The following is a 20063-nucleotide window of genomic DNA, read 5'->3' on the forward strand; positions in this document are numbered from 1 at the left end:
CAGCAAGAATCCAGGCATATTCAGAGGATTAATGTCTTTACAGAGGTTACATCTTATTACTTTTGTTATTGTTATGCTGTTGATTTTCATACTAATGTCATTTTATTGCTTCACAGAGTCGAAGGGCACACAATATTGATCTGAAGGGCGCTGTGGTTATTTTTGATGAAGCCCACAATGTGGTAAGCAGTTTTAGGAAATATTAGTGTTTGCTCCATGCTAGACTTTTTTTTTCTCCTTTGTTCGTCTACTTATCTGAAATGTCCGTAGATAACTTACCCCCAGCTAGTCTCAGTAATTCACCCCATTGTGTTCGAACACATGCTTGATGAAGCACTGTGTAGGCCCACCTTGGTCAGAGGCGTCCTGGCTACATTAAAGCCTTTTAGACCCCGTGCGCCGATTCTCCGGCAGACTATTCCTTCCTTTCAGGCTCTGTGACATGTCTTTAGTTTTGCTTGCATGTAATTTACTCAGCCGATTCATCAAGAACGAAAAAGATAAAGGGCTTTCAGACCTCTTTCCTGTGGGTATTGTAAATCGCTAAGCAACATGGACGCATGCTGGTGGTGTCCCGCTCTGATTTATGAGAATGGGGTGGCAGAGGAGGACAGAAGAACGGAACGCAGTTACGCAGACGGAAGGAAACGGGAGCGAAACTAAGGCTCTTTCCAGATTAGCCCGGCCGTGTAGCCTGACATCCTTAATACAGCAGTGGCTCAGCGCACAGAAGTCCCCTGCGAGAGGGCATTTCTCCCATAGAGTTTCAGCCTCGCTGTGCTGACTCGCAGCCATTGCCTGTACTGTAATGGGATTCCAAGAGAGTGGATATAAGGAGACACTTCTGTCTTCCCATCTTTGGGGGGAAAAAAAACAATAGATTATTGTCACTAAGAGGAAAAGGGGTGGGTGACGAATGTATTTTGGGCAGTCCCTTCTTTCAATGTATTTTTTCCTATTGAGTCAAAACGAATATTTTGAAGACTTTTCATTTTACTTAAGACGCGTACATAAGAGCCTGGAATTGGGGGCAGCCTAAAAAAATGATTTTTGGATATGTAGAGTATTTTATAATAGTCTCTGTTTCACACTATATTTCTTTGACTGAAGTGAACAAATATTTGACTTATGACTGAATTTGACATCTTATTCGGCAGTTTTGTGGGTTCCAGTGCCAATTAATATACTCCTGGTTTAAAGCAGGCAGCTTAATGAAATCTCCTATAAACCAGAAATGTCCGGAATATTTATAGGTGTCCGTCTCGCAGCTCTGAATTGTTTTAATTCGAATGCTTGCTATAGATATAGACTCCAGCATTGAAACAAGGGCTTACATTTCCACGTGAGCGTTTATGCTGGACTGCGTTGATGCCTGGGTCACGCCCCGGTCTTTGTTAGGCGCGGTGGATAAAAGCTCTGGGTGAGCGAATGTGTATTGCAGGGTGCCTTTCTTTCGTGCTTCTCCGCCTGGGCCCTGCAGGCTCTGCAGTGACACTCGTACAGCGCGGAGGGCTTGTTACTGTGCAGGTTCCTCAGCTGCCTGCTGCAGCTCCATCATGTATTCAGCTTGAGTTACACAGGCGGTGATTTCTCCAGAGACACATTTCAGCGATGTGCTCCTGGTGGTTGCCATTAACTTCCTGTTCATCCCTGTTCTCTTTTTTTGGGGGGCGGGTGCTGTGTTAAAGGGTAATTTATCTATTCGCTGCTTTTCATTTACCTGGTTATTGTCTTGTTTTGAAGGAAATGTGGCCTTCTTGTACACTAGTGGTAATTTATGACAGGTTTTTTTCACCTCTTCTGCCGTATGAAATCTTTCTGTCTCTTCAGTACAGTTTTTAAACTGCGGTATAATCTTAGATTTTACACATTCATTTAGTATTGTCCTTTATAATGAGTTTTGTTTTTAAGTGAGCGTGGCTGTGTTAGATAATCGCATTTCTTTTGTCTGAAAGCATGCACTTATTCTTAACAGGCATTACGATACAGGATCTTCATATGATCTTTGAATAATAAGAAATTAATTTTTGAATAAGCTTTGCAGCCTCTCTGAATCCGTGTCACTTTTTAGTGACAGTACGTTTGTTATCAGACTTTTTTGTGCTTCAGTTCTGAGATGATGCCTAATGTAAGCTAAATCCCCTTGTGGATTATTGATCTAATCATGAAATTTTAAGGGGCTTGCTTTTCAGTAAGGAATAAAGGATTGAGGGATGGATATTGAATTGCTATTTTAGTTTTTTTTTCAGTAGGCAAGAGGCAAAGGCCGATTGCTTCTGATCCAATTCATTTCTTTAATGATCAATACAGTTTGATTCCCTAAGGATGTAAATTTCCACCTTTGCTTCAGGAACAGGAACGATAGCCCATTTGGCTTTTGTTCCATCTTCCATTAGGGTTTTGAATGCTTTAGGTTTGTGGATTTTGGAATGTGCGTTTGGGTTTGTACGTTTGTTTTTAGTGGCCTGTGGCACAACTGAAGCCGTTTAAAGGAAAGAAAGGTATTTGAATTGCTTTTCCTATCCTTCAGTCAGCTGATAGTCCCTGATAATAAAAAAACAACAAAATTTAGTCCCTTCTACTGTGATGACTTCCAGTACTCCTCGCAGAATATTATGACATGATGGATAATGTTTTTAAAATTATTCCCAGTGTTTTTTTTTGTTTTACAACGAAATTTCTCATTTCAAAACGGGAATGGGAAATGCATCCTATTCTGTACACTTTTCTGAAAGTGACAGCCGTTGGACAGTCTAGAATAATGGAGTCTGCCTGCTGCTCCACTCTCACTCCGACACTGCCTGTCCTTTGTGCTGCGCCTCGGATTTCAATATAATTGGTGCTTGGGGAGGAAGATCTGAAAATCTGCCAAGATTTGCTTCCTGCAGCTGCAAGCCGGGAGCTGGCTGTGTTGCAGCACTATATATCATACCACACAAAATCCAGCATGTCAGCTGGGAGATTGTGGTGTTGCTGGGTGGAAAGTGTATCAGAAATGCTGCCTGCAGGACCAGTATTGCATGTCATCACCGCCATGGCTCACACTGATGGTTAGCATTGCAAAAAATCAAAGCCAAAATTAATGCTGTTTATGTGAGTTATTCATAGGCGGCACAGTGACACGATGGTTAGCATTGCTGCGATTCAGCAATGGGTTCGATCCTGGATCCGAGGTGCTGTTTGTGGGGAGTTTACATCTTCTCAAGGGCCAGGTGTGGTTTTCATCCCTCAGTCCAAAGACATACTGGTAGGTTAATTAACTTCTGGGAAAACTGGCCCATGATATGAGTGTGTCTGTGTGTGCCCTGTGATGGACTGGCGTCCCGCCCAGGGTGTATCCCACCTTGCACCTGTTGCCTGCTGGGATAGGCTCCGGCTTCTCCGACCCCTGAATTGGATGAAGCAGTTAGAACATGGATGGATTATATTTATCTATATGATTAATTTTCTTTCTGTAGGAGAAAATGTGCGAAGAGTCTACCTCGTTCGATCTGACTCCATATGACCTTGCCACGGGAATTGAGGCTGTGAATCAGGTCCTGGTGGAGCAAGCCAGCCAGGCCGGCCAGAACGATGTGAATGAGGACTTCAATGTGGAAACTCTCAATTCAGGTTAGAATTGAGCCTGGAAAATCTCTCTGTGTCCCGTTTGCTTCTGTCCGCTAGCTCACGGGCATCTGAAACAAAGGTCACGGAGTCATCTAACATTGATCTGACACGGTTCCGAGAACTCTGCTATCAATCAGTGACACAAGTTGAATTTGCTGGTATTTATTACAAATGGCTGTATTGAAGGCAGCGCTTCCCCATTATAACAGAGCCCTTTGGAGTGCAGACTCAGTTATAATGGGGAAAGGTTGTGTGGCTCCCATTTCCTCCAGTTTGGCACCGAGTCACGAAGCGTGGAAGGCAGCAGAAAACAAAGATCTTGTTCTGTCAAAGTGAAACTGCTGAACTCTGAGAAAAGATGAAGCCTAGGCAGCATTTTCAAAAGACGCACGATGAGGAGTCTACGTTGGCTAGACTGGCTTAAAGACAAATGAAGACATTTTTTTATTGTAAAATTGACACTGAAGCAGCTTGTTCCAAGGTTAAAAATAAAGCAGGGCTTTTGGCTGACTCTTTTAGTGACTTGAATTGTGGGTAATTCCAGATTGGTGCCAGTATTGCAAGGACTTTTAAAGCAAGCATGGGGTGGTTATGAACTTTATAGAAAAGGCCATACAAGCATTTCTATGGGGAAATAAAATCTAATCATAAAGCTTCAGAATTACTCTTAGAACATTTTATAAATGGTGGATAGGTCTGAATTTATTGTGACTCATGTTATGAAAACACTTGCTGCTTTTCTGGGTTCCGTGCTTTTGTGCTGCGGACAAAATGGTAAAGCACTGTGCTTTTAATCTAAACATTGATTCAGTCAGGACTATCCAAAAAGAGAGCGCTTAGCAACTTAAAAAAATGCTCTTTAACCTATTAACACACATTGAAATTGGTGAGTTTTTATCAACTACTTAAAACTCCAGCATTGCATCACCTTGTCTCATTTTACCAGTGACTCATTTCTGCCACTGTAACTAGAGGTTTTTTTAGAACTAATTAAAAAAAAACCATCTACATTATGACTGAGAAAGGTGTTTGCTGCTCTGTGTTCTGTTTTAAGTAAAAAAAGGGAAACATTATAAATAGAGACACTCGAAAAGAGAAAGAAAAATAATGCTATGATTTAGCTTTTGTATTACCGTATTTAAATGCATTTAACTAGAAACTAGAACTTTTGGCACTTATAAAGGAGGTGGGACTCTTTCCCCTGGACCAGAATTTCCAAACCTGTGCCCCAGTGAGGTGATTGTGGGCAAGGTGCTTTACATTGGGTGAAACGGAGGGGAGACCTCCTGGGAAAAACTAAGGTTGCTACTGGAAGAGGTCTTAGTGGGGCCAGCAGGGGGTGCTCACCCTGCGGTCTGTGTGGGTCCTAATGCCCCAGTATAGTGAGGTAAACACTATACTGTAAAAAGGCACCGTCCTTCGGATGAGACATACAGCCGAGGTCCTGACTCTCTGTGATCATTAAAAATCCCAGGACGTTTCTTGAAAAGAGTAGGGGTGTTACCCCGGTGTCCTGGCCAAATTTCCCCCTGGCCTTTACCAGTCATGGCCTCCTAATAATCCCCATCTTGAATTGGCTTCATCACACTGTTCTCCTCCCCACTGAGAGCTGATGTGTAGTGAGAGTACTGGAGCACTATGGGTGCCGTCGCATCATCCAGGTGGGGCTGCACACTGGTGGTGGTGGAGGGGAGTCCCTGTTACCTGTAAAGAGCTTTGATTGGAATGCCTGTGCTATGAACAATAAATAAATAACGGAACCCTTGAATACTGTTTTGCAAGGTTTACCATAATTCAGGAATATAGAATTGAAATCAATGAGTTCTATAGGCTAAACTTTAAACTGCCGGAATAGTTGTTTCTATTATATATAGTCTGTGAGTTAGGCTTTGTAGGCATTGTAAATCATTTCAGGAAGAGCAATATCAACCTGGTCTCCTCCATACTAACTCCAGTGTCAGTGTTATAATAGTGTAGCACTGGATGGGACTTGCTGTATATGTATATAGTCTACTCTGCACCCTGTTCTTCTTCTGCACAGCTCAGGAAGGGCTTTTTTGTCATGCAGTGAGTAATCATCTCTATGCATATCGGAAGCGCTTCCTTTTTTCCTCACATCGGTACTGTTTTTCATTATTTTGAAACAACGGTAAAACAGGCCTAATAAAAACGAGGCAAGGCTCATACAGACAGCAGGAATAGGGTGTTAAAGTTCTGCCAGCGAGACAAAGCATCTGACCATGCGGTCACAGCAAACTCAATCCAGCCATATTCCCTTCCAATAGTACAACTTCTGCAACTGAATGCAGCCAATTGTGATTTAAGGGTATTTACCTTGTCGTAAGACAGATGTTGGATCGCCTTTAGACCTGTGTAGCCCGAAACGTGACAGCTGCTGCAAATCGTCATGTAGCAGGAACAGGAGAGGACTTCAGCAGCACAGTAGTCTGTATATACCCAAGAGACATTCCCAGCAATGTGTAGCTAGGTACTGTATGTAGACTGAAAGTATTTTTTTTAAAAGGGAGAAGCTTCATTTTAACTACCAGTATGGTGTTTACGAGTGAAAGGGCAACCATGATAGATAAATTAAAATGAACCAGTTTTGTTTGTTTTGTTTTAGAATTACAATTCTACAAGGTTGTGTGGTCTGAAAAGGCCATTTTTAAAGATATTCTTTCACCTTAAAACATACTCTTACCAGCTCAGCTGGGATATCAGATATTTTTTCTAGCTTCTTTGTGGTAGAAGCTTTGTAGAAAATAATAACGGTTTGGTGAATGATCAGTTCTTGCCTGATTTGGATCCCAGATACTCCTATATCGGTTTCTGTGAGTTGATTTCAAGTCTGATTAAGTGAGTCTGGCATTTTTTCTTAACTGGAGTTGTTTATCTTTAATTAAAAAAATGTCTGTGAAGATGCATATAGCAGTGTAATGCTATAGACTATTATTACTTGATTATATTGTGTCCAGTACTAAAGTAAGTGGCTTTCAAAAAAGATGCTTTTTCAATTTATTTTTTTCTCTTTTTTTCAGGGTTAAAAATGGACATAGCCATTATTGCCAAAATCAAAAGTAAGTGCAGTTGTTCTCAGTTTTTACACATAGTTAAGGAAGTTGTTTTGGAATGACTGGGTGAATAGAAATCATTTACATTTTGCAATTGTGCAACATTCTAACAATGAATTACAGCAAACTCTCGGTTTAATAGGGGGAAAGGGGTGTTCTTTATTGACGAATGTTAAATCACAAATGGTTTTTCAGCCCCAAAACATACTCCTAATATAGTGTACAAATACAGTGAAGAAATATATATAGTTAAAAATAAATAGGTTAAGAAATTAGAGCATACCTAATGGCATAATCGGTAATTAAGTATAATAATTATAACCCCCCGCAATTTGTTTGATGTGCTGTGCAGGAATTCTTCTAGACCTTGAAGCTGCTATTGACTCCTTTGAGATACCGGCCGATGGCAAGGGTGTAACTAAACCAGGAAGGTGAGCTTCTAAATTTGCAAAAACAAGGAGTTATCCACAAGGAAGAATTTTTTTTTTCCTTTCCTGGAAATATGGGGGAAGCTGAAGAGTACACTGTGTCTTAAATACTGCATCTTGACCGGTGGGTTAATTTAGTCTGAAGTATGGATTTGTGAGAGCGAGTCTATACAATCATCAGAGATTGAAGATTAACATTGTCTTCTTTAAATAAAACTTGTTGTTTGTGAATTAATATTGGCAAGAGGCAGTCTTCATTTAGTTTTAACATCCCTAAGTAACAAAAAATAAAATTTGTAAGTTTACTGGATACTGTGCATTGAATCTATAGGTTTCACATTCATATATCAGTACTTTGCAAAGCGTTAAAGCTGAAAATTCCTAAATGATTAGTTCTCTGTGCAGTTTAGGTGAACCAGTATTCAATAAGTGGGTAAAAGTACCAGGATTTGTAGTCTTTTTTTTTCCTTTGAAGGACATTCATCAAGAACTCATCTGTGCATTCTGCAACGCACCACTGTACTTTATTGCTGTCCTCAGCATGTTTCTTTCCTTTTTTTTTCCAGATTAAAAACCTGTTTTTTCACTGGCCTCCTAAATGCCAGGGTTTGTTAGAACCTTCTTTCATTGTTTTCCTAAACCTCTGTGTGGAAATTTCCATGCTCTGGGTTTTAATATTCATCTTTTTTTTTTTTTTAAATTGAACTATTCTTTGATTTCTACTTTTGTCATGTTTGTTTTTCTGCATATAAGGATGTTATATATTGTATGTAATTGGATTTTAATATCCGGTACTTTATGCAGGTCATTTTCCTTGAATTGAGGCTATATTAAATAGTTTAAGTGATGCATCAGTCTTTGAGTACAAAATGCAAAATAAGACAGATTTCAGCTCTTTTCACATACTTAGGGGAATAGAGTGGAATCTTTGTAGTTGTGCTTAAATCTATGTCCCTTCAGAGGGAGGTATTAAAAGCCATTTTGATTGAAGTGCTTAACGAGTTGAATGAATCTAGCAAAGAATATGGTCAGAGAAGTTCAAAATACTTTTTCTGCGAATAGGGTACTTTTGTACTAAAATAAATGGTTGAGCAGGTGACATTAAGAGCACACTGTTAGGACCTGTTAGGTCCTGTGTAATCAACACTAAATAATGTATCTGCTGTAAATCTTGCTGTAAGTGAAGATCGATACCTATTTGTTCCGCCTTATTTTTTTCCTGTATGGCTAAAGCTTAGTATGTGTCTGAGTACCAGGCTAGGAACATGTTTTGGAATACAAAAGCTCACCGAAGCCTCCATGAGCTGAGCTTTGGAACGACCGTGTTATGGTTTTTGTAATAAAGCCTCGTTCTCTGCTGGGGGAATTAGAATTATCCTCACGGAGTTGCACATACCCTTCATTGATTTACTGTTTAATAATACGCTTTCTTCTGTTGCTGGGATATTTAAAAGATTTATTAGCATTTGACTCTTTATTAAAGAACCATAGAGAATGCCGTCTTGCTAAATCGTAAATTCTGGTATTTGTTTCATTAAAAAAAACACCCACGCATATCTGCTTTATCAGGAGGTGAAGGTATATTCGTTTGGGTGGATGACGCTACTCTCCACACAAACTGAATACCAGCCAGCTGTCTTGCCAGATAGTTGATAACACTAACCACAATAATTGTGCCTTTTGCACCTTGCTCTGTAAGTAACTGACAGACGAACTACAGTCCAACAAGCGCTGCTAATGAGCAAGTTAAAACAAGGCCTTTGTCTTTCCTCTCAGTGGAAGGACAGAGAGAGAGAGAGCCCCCAGGTTCAGTAACATTCTTGGGATGAGTGACAGATCCTGGGCTTCACTTCTACTTCTCTTGAACCATTGGATCGCTTGGCTTTCTTGCTGGGCTCTAGAGAAGCCTTGAGCATCTGTAGTGCTGCCTGCACTGTGCGTAACAAACAGCCCTGAGTTTTTTGGAGAGCTGCAGTGTGTCCATCCTGTGCTGTTAGGTTACTCACCCCAGGTTCAGCACTGTGCCACAGTTGGGAGCCTGTTGTGATTAAGCCACTCAGGAGCATCTGTTCCCCAACAAGAGACAAGTACCTGTCAGTGCCGCCTCACTGAGATTCACTTTAGCAGTAAATAATATTTCTATTTACTGTACTTCATGTTCAATTCAGCATTAATTTAATTCATTTAATAACGTTTTCGGTTAAGATGTTTTTCTTCTTTGAGAATTGGGAGTGCCTTCCGATCATTTTATAATGACCTGATCCACAATGCCAGAAATAGATTTTCATTGATTTCTGTGGTTCAGCTTAACTTGAGGTTGACTTTTAGTCTTGCCTGCAATACAAATTCTATAAAATGAGCCGGTTTTCTTACAGCCCTTATCAGGTAGTAGCTCAACGCTTATGTGTAGGAATCTCCCGAAAACTTTTGGTTTTCATGTACCTTAGATGGGAGCAAGAGCAGACCAGGAAATTAAACCCGCTTTTTAATCTGCAGGCTTAATGTCATGATGTCTGGGGCTGCTGCTCTTTTTACAGTATTCATCTGTGACGTGATGAAACATTGCTCCCTGTGTCGCAAAGCCTGAAAGCCGTGAATGAATCTGCACCTAAAAGATATTTTCTTTGTACTGACATTATTACAGCTTGACCTTTTAAATGTTGTAGTCCTCTTCTGGAGATCTAAGGGACTCCCTCTGCCACAAAATTGTCCTCTGGGAAAATCTGAGATGGTGCAAACTGACAGTAATTGGACCTGAAAAACAAATAGTAAGGTTTGATTTGGGGTGCTCTTTAAAGAGCTGGAGCACTACAAGCGTTTGAACAAACGAAAACCTGACCTTTTCGAATCAATCACCGGCACAGAATGCTGGTTCTGGGCTCTAGTGTTGACCGAATGCCAACCTGAAGTTTGGAAAAGAAGTCCTTCAGGCATATTTCCAAGAAGCTTTAAACATCAGTGCTAGCTGGTCAGCCACATCAGTTGAAGACGCTGTGCTGCATCATGCTTTTCCACAGTCTGCAGCTTGTTTAAGGATTTATAAATATGGAAACTTTAGGGTCTCTGGAGAGGGATGCTGCAAAATGGCTTTTGGCACGAAGCACTTTGCGTCACCGGCTCTAGTCTTCTGCGTTGTGACTGCGGGAAACAGGAGGCCAGGAGTAGCCAGCGGTCTCGCGTCTGTGAAACATGTAGTTCCATGTTTTATAAATCACCCAGAAGCGAGCTTCAGGCTCTGAAAGAGCTGGCGCTCTTGTAATTGTGTTGAGTTGGAAATGCCGAACAGGGTGATTGCTGACAAAGGAAACGTGAAAGGCTGCTGGTCATAAAACAGGTTGACCTTTTTTGGTGACAAATCCAGATTTGCCACTTATTTCGTTCTTATGGAAGGTACCAGTCTAAGACTGTTAATTAAGGTTTGGTATCCTAGTAACCCCTAATCAGGTAATCAAGTTACGGGCTGCACAGTGCCTGAGAGGAGCTGATTGGAGGAGTGGCGTGTCTTTAACTGAGGTCCCTGCAAGCTTTCAGGTTGCCAAATTATGGCTTGCCATCTTTCCTGGCCTACCAGTACATACAGTTGTGAACCGCAGCTTGGGGAATCCGGACTGCAGTCATCTGGGCTACTGTATAAGGGAGCAGAAAAGCAGCAGGGTCTCTGTACCCTCGAGCTCAACCTGTGCGCTGAGTGGGAGTCAGAAGTGATGAAGCCACTCAGGAGCATCTGTTCCACTATACAAGACAAATACCTGTCAGTGTACAGCAACATTTACCTCATGTCAGCTCAACTGTCTGATTTAGTCACCGGTCCAGTTAAGATGTTTTCCATTTTTGGAAAACTGGGAGTGCTTTTAGATCGTTTGGTAATGACCTGATCCAAAATCCCAGAAACAGGTTATCGTTGATTCCTGCAGCTCATCCCTTCACTTTAACTTGAGATTGAATGCTATCTCTTACCTGTAATATACGAATAATATACAATGGGACAGGTAATGGTTATTCCATGCTGGGAGGAAAAGAAGAGACACAACGTTTCGGCTGTGGAGTCTTCTTTAGGTGCCACCTTCACATTTCTATTCAAATACTGTATACATTTATAAATATAGAGATGTATTCAATACAAAATGGGAAATGCTGAGTTTGAAGAGGCTTCTTGTGAAAAAGACTTAGGTATTTATTTTGACATATTTACATCTTCAAGATGTAAATGTGATGAAGCAATAAAAAAGGGAAACAAAATGTTAAGATATATAATTAAAATCGTAGAGTTTAAACAGAGAGATGTTGTTAAAATTACAATGCACCAGTAACACCTTGCTTAGAGTATTGTGTACACTTTTGGTCACCACGCTATAGAAAAACATCTGTGCCAGAATCTGTCCAGAGCAAGAGCAGCCAGGCATATTTTGGAGCTTAAAGGAATGTCCTACATTGACAGACCATAAAGACTGAACATTTTTAGTACTGAACAGAGCATTCAAAATCCTAAAAGTCTTTGAGGGAGTTAAACCACTAGACATCTTCTGAATCAAGTGAAACAGGACACAAAAGGAAGTGCATTCCAAAGGGTGTACAGGAGTTACTTCTTAGCGCAAAGGGAGGTAGGAGTGTGAACCAAGCTGGCCAGCCATGTTGTTGAATCTGATACCCTGCACATAGGCCAGATGTGCGAAAAGGGCACCTGTTGTTTGTAACTTATGTCGTTTTAGAGCCTCAATTCGAAACCATCCTTTTTAAGCTTTCAGAGAACCTTTCTGCATTTTGTGTTAAGGTCTGGCTGAGATTTCAATTTACCCATGATATGCAAGCAGTTTGAAATATGCCTCTTTTTAGGCACTAAAAGCCATTTATATGCAAATTGTCAGTTATGTGAGAGCTTAGCTAGCATGCGAAAGAGCTGTGAGCATTGATCTTGCACTTTAGTTAAGGGAATAGTTATCCATGTTTACCGCGTATAACACTGGGGAGTTTTATGTCACCAGCCTCTTGGCCTAATGGGCACACTACACAGCCAGAAACTTTTAAGAAATTTTAGTGGTCCACGTTATTCAGGGGCTTGCACCAATGAAATGATGAAAAAATATTTCCTACATCCCTGACTATGAAGTTGTGTAGTTACAAGCTATACAATTATCTTATTTCTTGGCTACAGCTGAATGCAGAAGCACTTATTGATTTCGTTCTTAGTGAATGTTCACAAGGCCACGCAGAGCAAAGAGAGAGGCTGCTTTTGGAGGCCTAACTGAACAAGGATGTTTTTTCAACAGATATTTACAAGACCTGCAAACAATACGTGTCTCGGCATTCATGAAACAGAGATGGTCTGACTGTATTTGCGACTAATTGCTATGCTAAATAATATGTATGGTATGCATGTGATGTATTCAGAAAAATCAATTTCATGTTTTTAAGCTTGCACAGGGCTGCTGTTACATGTTCAGGCATCTTTATAATGTTCTAATGCATGGTGTCAAATCTAACGAGACTCTTTTTAATTTCACTGTAGCTTTATTTATGAGCTGTTCAGGAAGGTGCACCTGACGTTTGAGACAAAATCTTCTGTCCTGGAAGCACTGGAGCAGATAACTGGGTTTTTAGCTGGACGTAAGTTCTGTGATCTTTCGAATTTTTTTTGGTCTCAGATATATAAGAACACTCTCTATAGCAAAGTTACCGATATCTGTTGTGAACCATAGAATCTCCAATTTGTTAATTCACTAGAAATTTTAATTGCTACTTTCTAGCATGCACGAGTGACTGCACAGTAATCTTTAAGGTCAAATAATTGTTTAATGATTTTTGTTACTTGGGTAATTGAATGGCGCACCACTATCAGAGTTGAAGGATGCAAGTACTTACAATGACTGTGCATGCGTGCGTGTATTTTGGTGCTCGCATTACCAGCTGTGTTTTTTGTTTTCGTAGATGAAATTGATGTTTATATACTTGTCTTTGGGGAAACCACAATGCAACAGGTTTTCTAGGACTAGCTACACACCGTTATAAAATAATTTAATGTGCACATTGGAGCACTGGGTCATTTTAACCCTTCCTTCAGAATTCGGGCTGTTAATGATTAAGGTACATAGCATGCAGAAGTTCTGCAGCTGTGTGTGGGAGATCTTCTGTAAAAGAGCTGAAAATTCACTTTCTGGAGAAAGTAGCGTTTTATTTTTAGGCCTTGTTGACTCATGTGTTTTTGAGTTACTGATGCATAGCGTTTTTCCAGCTTTTGTTTGATCTGAAGGTTAGATGTGCCTCCAGTGGAATTTGCTGTAGCCATACTTTGCTTGCAGTATGTGGCACTAGGGTGCCACGGAGCCAGATGTCATTAGCGCGGACAAGGTTATTTTCCCGCTGTACAGAGAAAAACCACTAATTCGCTAATGGCTCTTGCTTCTCCGGTGTTCAAGCTAGATGGCAGTTCTTGGACGGTATGATAAGTCAGGAGATAATGAACTCCTTTTGCGTGTGTGTGAGCGTGTTTCGGCTTTAGTGCTTTAAAAGACGGAGCACCCTTTCATATAAATCATCTGAAAATAATCCATTAAGTGGCTCTGGGAGTGTCATTCCCACTTATTAGCAGCAGGCAGGGTGCAGTGAATTGGTCCAGGTTTCCTGGACTTTCACTATAGTGACATCAGGCTCCTTGTCATTACTTCTCTTGGCTCACTTTGCTGTGTCACTGGTGAAGGAGGAGGGGAGGAGCAGAACAGTTCAGATCACGTTCTGATGATGCTGGAAACTGAAATCAATCCCTGCATAAATGCTTACAGCTTCAGCTGTTTTTCTCATCTGGGGCTCTGTTTTTTTGTTCTTCTTTGTAGGACCTGGTGTGTTTATTAACACGGCAGGGCTGCAAAAGCTCTCGGACATCATCCAGGTAAGAACGTGGTGGTGGGGCTGTTTTTCTTCCCATTCACTGTGACATCGGCAGTTCTTTTTAATTTCACGAGTCTCCAGTTCTGGAGTGGCTGGTTGCAGTAGTGAATCCCTTGCCTGCTTGGGAGAGAATTCGGCAGGGAGAGGAGTTCCTCTGACACCCCCACCTGCAGAGCCATTGCTCCTTCCTGTCATATTTTAATACCATCATTGCCACAATGTCAATTGTACTAGATGTTCTAATGCTGAGCATGAAACCTTTTATGAGGTAAAGAGGCTTCAAAATGAACAATCCAAATCAATAACAATTGCATACATTTTGCCAATGGCCACACACGTGATGTGATGTATAGTCTGCCACAAGTCGAGTTTGTGCAATGATACAGTCTGACACATTGTCAATGGAAGAAATCTGTATGAATAGCAGAAAGCAGTTCAGCAGTATTTCCTGTCCTTGTAGATTGAGTACTCGACAGCAGATCATAACATGTAAATTAACGTGGTTTATTAAGATTGCTACTGGAATATTTAGAACACATTTTAAGGGCCAACTTAGGCAATGACTGAGAAGAAGTTTAAAAGTAGTGGCAAAATCACTGTAAGTTTGAGCTGTGAAGTCCACAGTACCTTACATTGTTGCGGATCAGGTCACAGATCACAGCAATGGACTTTTATTCACTCCTTGAGAATCCTGTATGTATTTGGGTACTAATGCAGACTTACTGTGATAGAGCTATAGAGGTACCCTGTGATTGGGATACATTTGAAAGGACACTAATTGTTCTTCCATCCAGCAGTTCTGTTTCACCTGGTGGTAAATGGGGACTGTAGTGTTAAAACAGCAGCTTATCCTCCATGGATAAAGAAGAGTTTACCTCTGGGGTCTTTGCTGAGAGTTGTTAAGTTGAATAAGATAAGATCACTTTCTTCGCCATGTACAATTTCTTGCATTAGGAATTTGTCTTTTCGCATACCCCAGCTTGCTCTCCATGAGACACACAGACAGGGAGAGAAGCTTGGGGTCAGAGCGCAGGGTCTGTCATTTATACGACGCCCCTGGAGCAGCTGAGGTTAAGGGCCTTGCTCAGGGGCCCAATGGAGTAGGATTCCTCTGCTGGCTGCGGGATTTGAACCGGCAACCTTCCAGCCACAGGCGTGGATCCTTAGCCACAGTGCCACTGCTCCGCCCGAATGGCTGTGAAGCGTGCCCACTGAGAAAAATATCAGGACAGCCCCATGGATGGGTTAGAGCAGCATGAAGAGGTTGAACAGAAGGTTGAGGCTCGGAAATATTTGCAACTGATTCTAATCTCTTATAGAAGGAGCGTGGTGAGACTGCTGAAGTCGATTAATTGTTTAAAATGACTGCTTCAGTTAATATGCAAAGCTGAAGTAGATTTAATCACTACTTCTGTTTTAAGTTTAAGCATTTTCTGATAGCGTTCACATAACCATTCCTGATGCACCATTCTGAGGGGTTGATGACATTTTGCCATGCCTAAAAAAGATTTTGCCTCCTTTTCTCCCATGTGCGTTTTTTTTGTTTTGTGCTGTGTCTGTGTACCATAAGCTTGAGAGAAGAAATTGTTCAGTAGTTCACTCCACCCCTTTTCTGCTTTTCTAGATTGTGTTCAGTGTGGATCCACCAGAGGGCGCACCGGGACTTGACATGGAGCAGAGCATCGCGAAACACTACAAGGTTTGTAGAAGTTCTCATGCTACCGGTCTCATTAAAGCATGGAAGCTCCTCTTTATTTATTGCATGACCTTTTTGTATTATTTTGAGTTCTGTTCCTGTTGTTACATGTTAATGTGATAAATATTTCCAAGTGTATGATAATGTCTTTCTTCAAATGTCTTGGAAAATCTTACAAGCTTATTTCGGCTGTTTTTGCGCAAGTTATTTTATACTGTATCTTTTTTTCTTTTACTCGAGCGGCACGGTAGCACGGTGGTTAGCGTTGCCGTTGTCCAGCACTGGGACCCTGGGTTCAATTCTGTACCTGGGTTGGTGTCTATGTAGGGTTTGCATGTTCTCCCAGTGTTTGCATGAGTTTCCATTGGGTGCTCCAGTTTCCTCCCACAGTCCCACAGTAGGGTAATTGGCTTCTGGGAAAATTGGCCCTGGTGTGAGTGGGTGCGGGGATGTCTGTGTCTGGCGTTCGATGGCATTTTTCCTATTGTTGTGCTGTTGCTTTGCTAGACGGGATAGGTTCCCCTTTGACGTCATATTGGATGGAAAAAGTTAGAAAATGGATGGATCTTTTGAAACTGTAGCTATTTAGAGCTTTGAAATCATCTTTTGGGATGATGTATTTGGTCATTTCTGGATGTATTCCATGGATCACCGCCCTGCTGGTGATCTTAGCTTTTTATTTTCTAAAAATGAAGTTAGATGAAGCAATAACTGCCATGAAACAATAAAATCTGTCAAATCCTCTGTTTGCACAGGTGCATATCCATCGAGACACGAGCAGTCACAAAAAGAAACAGAGCACGGATATATGGTCGTCGTCGTCCTCCAAGAAACAAGGTACCAAGGTTTTCATTTCTTTTTGTTTATCGCGGTAAACCATGAAGTGTTTTTTTGTGAGCTGTGGCGTTCTGCCGGTGTCCCAAGCCACCAGTACCCCAGATTTGAACTGATTTAGAGAACCCTTTTCTTTAATGGAAAATTATTTTTCCCCCTTTTGTTTCCTAGAACAACTGTGAACTGACCCTTTTTTTGCCCCATTCATCTTCTCAAGCTGCCTTTCAGGAATTGGAATATTCCCTGTATTTCTTTGAACTGAATGGTGAAAAGGAGAAATCCTAAACCTGAACATGCAGAATAGGCTGTGAAATCCCACTGGTTAAAATAAGTTGGATGTTTTGGTTAGGCTGCCTGATGTCAACTAGTACTTTGTGATCTTCTGTTACTTTATGAGACTGCGGAGTAAATCAAAGCAGATTCTCTTCTGGCCATCTGGGCACTGCAGACTAGCAAATATTATTTGTGGCACTTCTCCATGTGTCCATGCCCTTTTTCATTTTCAGATTTGTGTCTTGCTTATCTGGAAGTGTCTATTTATAAGGTCAAGATCTGGGTGAGGAGGCACGCTGACAATCCCTACAGCGGGTTGAGAGCATATCTCCGAAGTTCAAACGAAGCAGTTGTTTTTTTAAAACCGAAATGAAGCACGTGTCTTCCCAGCAAGTCGGCCGTAAAAGCCCGCTGTTGCTTCTGCCTGCCTCTAAAAGATGCCTGTGTGGTTACCGGTGATGAGAGGGGTACTTGCCAGAAGTACTCGGCCCTCCACGAAGAATACAGTCATCTGTAAAACCTCTTTTATTTCTGTTCTGCTTCTTGGGAAGAGGGCTTAACTGAAAGGGCTTTAACTGGGAAGAAGGGCTTCCAGATAAAGAGCATTACCGCGCGTCTCCTGTTTCCGTTCCGTTTTTCTTCTGCAGGGAATGTTCTGAGCTACTGGTGCTTCTCCCCTGGATTCAGCATGCAGGAGCTGCTGCATCAGGGCGTGCGCTGCATCATCCTCACCAGTGGGACCCTCTCCCCGCTGTCCTCCTTCACCTCCGAAATGCAAATGTTAGTGTTTGTTTAGTTTTTTTTTTCTCCCCCATGGACCTTTTCAGCTTACGCTCACAAAGGTCAGGTCTACAAATTGTAAAGATGGATATAACAGTGTTATGTAAGCATTTAGGTGACACGTTTGATCAGAAACTTCTCCAGCTCTTAAATATCCAAGCTTTGTAATGCTATCTCTGTGGCGCCTTTTGATCTAAAAACAAGTGTATTTCTTTTGGTTCTCAAAATGCTGACAGCCTCAATGCACATGAAAAAAAGCACAGGATGTGGAGTAAAAAAAGCTCAGTTTAAAGTTGCCCACAAAGGACTAATTCCGTTGCTGTACGACATGGGTCTTGAATTGCATGCGTGTAGAAGGATTGAGAGCTTGTTAATGCACAGAAAACACTGAGTAATGAGATGAGAAACCCATAACCAGAATTAGTGCTATACTTCAGCGATTTGCATCATGCTGACTGCTATTCCCAATGCATAGCACTAACCGTAAACTGGGCAAAGATAAAACAACAGCAAGGCTGGCAGCAAACACCAAATAAGCCACAAAGGAAATCCAGTCATATTTCGGGTGCGTTCTCAAGGGGTGTGCTGCGTCACAGCCGACGTCTGTGCCGAGCGCGCACGACAGAGGCAGGGGGACACGCCAGGAACTCGGGTTGCCAGGCAGCAGCAAATACACACCAAGCAGAAGAGCACACAGACACACGCCGAACACGGAAGTCATATTCCATAGTTACCATCGTCCCGGCACGCCGTCACGTGTGTTTTTGTAACTATGTTAACATAATCCTGCTGGTGCTGGGCTCATACAGGTATGTTTCTTGTAAAGAGCAGTTTCAGTACTCATACACATTGCTGCCTGCATACTAGGTGCATCCCTTGTGCAAAATGCATCCTTTTTGACAGTGATGAGTCTGTTGTCACTTTAGTTGAACAGCAAGGCTCATATCTCTTAGGTGGTTAGGATTGCTTTCATTTGGCTTTGCTGGCACTCTGACATTTGAAGGATGTGTGAACAAGCTATAGTGCTTACCCACATAAACAAATTGACTTGGACTACTGTATAGACGTATGTAAAGATATGTATTCATTTAGGTGACACTTTTGATCAGAAACATCTACATCTCTTAGATATACAAGGTTTGTAATGTTGCCTCTGTGGCTCCTTATGATCTAAAAACAAGTGGATTTCTTTTAGTTATCTAAAGGAAGTGCTGACAGCCTTTTTTACACTGCAATATTATTTACATAACTGAAGGGCACTTATAGGTTGGGGAAACTCTGGCACCACTAGTGTAAAATTTCATTTTTCTTCTCTTCTGTCTTCAGTGCCAAGACGGCTTTCTCCTTCTCTCTAATTGGCCGGTGTTGGTTTATGTCACAGAGCTGTGTGACAAACGCTGACCCAGAGGGACGCTATGGGCCCAACGGCCTCTCTTCTGTTTGTAGCCGGTTTTAACGGCGTCTCGTGCGTTCTGTTGATTGGAAACAGTTGATTGTGCCAGAGCACAGAGAGCAGAAGCCAGTATACTGGGACCTTGTTCAGACTCCCTCACTCTGAGGCAGGCAGGAGTTCGCTAATGTCACACCCTTTCTGCAGTGCCCCCCCTCCCGACAAATATTTTCGTCTGGGGAAATGAAATTGTGGGTTCTGGGAATTCCTGCTGCTGTTCTCGCTCACTTCGGTGGCTGGAGTGTGCTGCCTTCCAGCTCACCCAATTCACAAATTGTGGTGTACAGCATGTTTGGAAAACGCAAATTACTGGGCAGGGGTTACGTTGTGAAAGAAATAATGATGCATCGAAAAAGGCTCACTGTGTTTTAACTCTTGTCTCCGTTCCTACGCTTCTCTTTGACGTTTGTTGTTGAATGTCAGGAGTAAGCTTTGTAACGGGGTTATCCACTATTACTCAGTAAAGTCTGTCAAAATATCTCAGTCACCACTTACTGCACAACAGGAAGGTGGTGACTTTGTTTTTCTTAAAGAATTAGGAAAACAAACGGGGCAGGCCTTGGTTACTGTAAACTCTTATGTGCGCACTCAGATGTCTGCATACTCCAGGGCCTCCTGTTTGCTGAGCAGAGGGGTCTGATAGCTTTGATGAACACATGCCACAGGGTGACTATGAGGTGTCACTGTCTCAATTTTAAAAAAAGTCCCTAAAGAGTTTTTTTGTTATTGTCATTATGGCATATCTGTCCTCTGCTCCAGTCACATGTTTGTGCTTTCTGTCTTCTAGGTATTTTTTTCCCCACAGTGAGCTTTTTATGTTGACTTCTCGCTCTCTCTCTCTTCCAGTCCATTTCCAGTTTCCTTGGAAAACCCTCATGTGATTGCTAAACATCAGATATTTGTTAGCATCATCCCCAAAGGGCCGGATAACGTCCAGCTGAGTTCAGCCTTTGACAGAAGGTGAGAGAGTAATTGCAGCAGTTGTCTTCTCCAAAGGAAAAGCTTGACTCTGCTTTCTACGGAACGCACACATTTCCATT

The 20063-nt window shown here is 41.7% G+C and overlaps 1 protein-coding gene across 1 annotated transcript in view; it reads left to right on the plus strand.

Annotated features, from left to right (window-relative positions):
• The window catches only part of rtel1 (regulator of telomere elongation helicase 1), a 71649-nt gene that overhangs the window by 16027 nt on the left and 35559 nt on the right, over positions 1-20063 (plus strand). The window contains exons 9-18 of the mRNA XM_088937311.1: positions 117-182; positions 3459-3612; positions 6648-6686; positions 7033-7111; positions 12615-12712; positions 13936-13991; positions 15615-15689; positions 16442-16523; positions 17441-17573; positions 19870-19983. Of these exons, the coding sequence (XP_088793437.1) occupies positions 117-182; positions 3459-3612; positions 6648-6686; positions 7033-7111; positions 12615-12712; positions 13936-13991; positions 15615-15689; positions 16442-16523; positions 17441-17573; positions 19870-19983 (896 nt within the window). The remainder of the gene's footprint in view (positions 1-116; positions 183-3458; positions 3613-6647; positions 6687-7032; positions 7112-12614; positions 12713-13935; positions 13992-15614; positions 15690-16441; positions 16524-17440; positions 17574-19869; positions 19984-20063) is intronic.

The sequence above is a fragment of the Atractosteus spatula genome, chromosome 19, assembly GCF_055471065.1.
Source record: "Atractosteus spatula isolate fAtrSpa1 chromosome 19, fAtrSpa1.hap1, whole genome shotgun sequence".
NCBI classification, from domain to species: Eukaryota; Metazoa; Chordata; class Actinopteri; order Semionotiformes; family Lepisosteidae; genus Atractosteus; species Atractosteus spatula.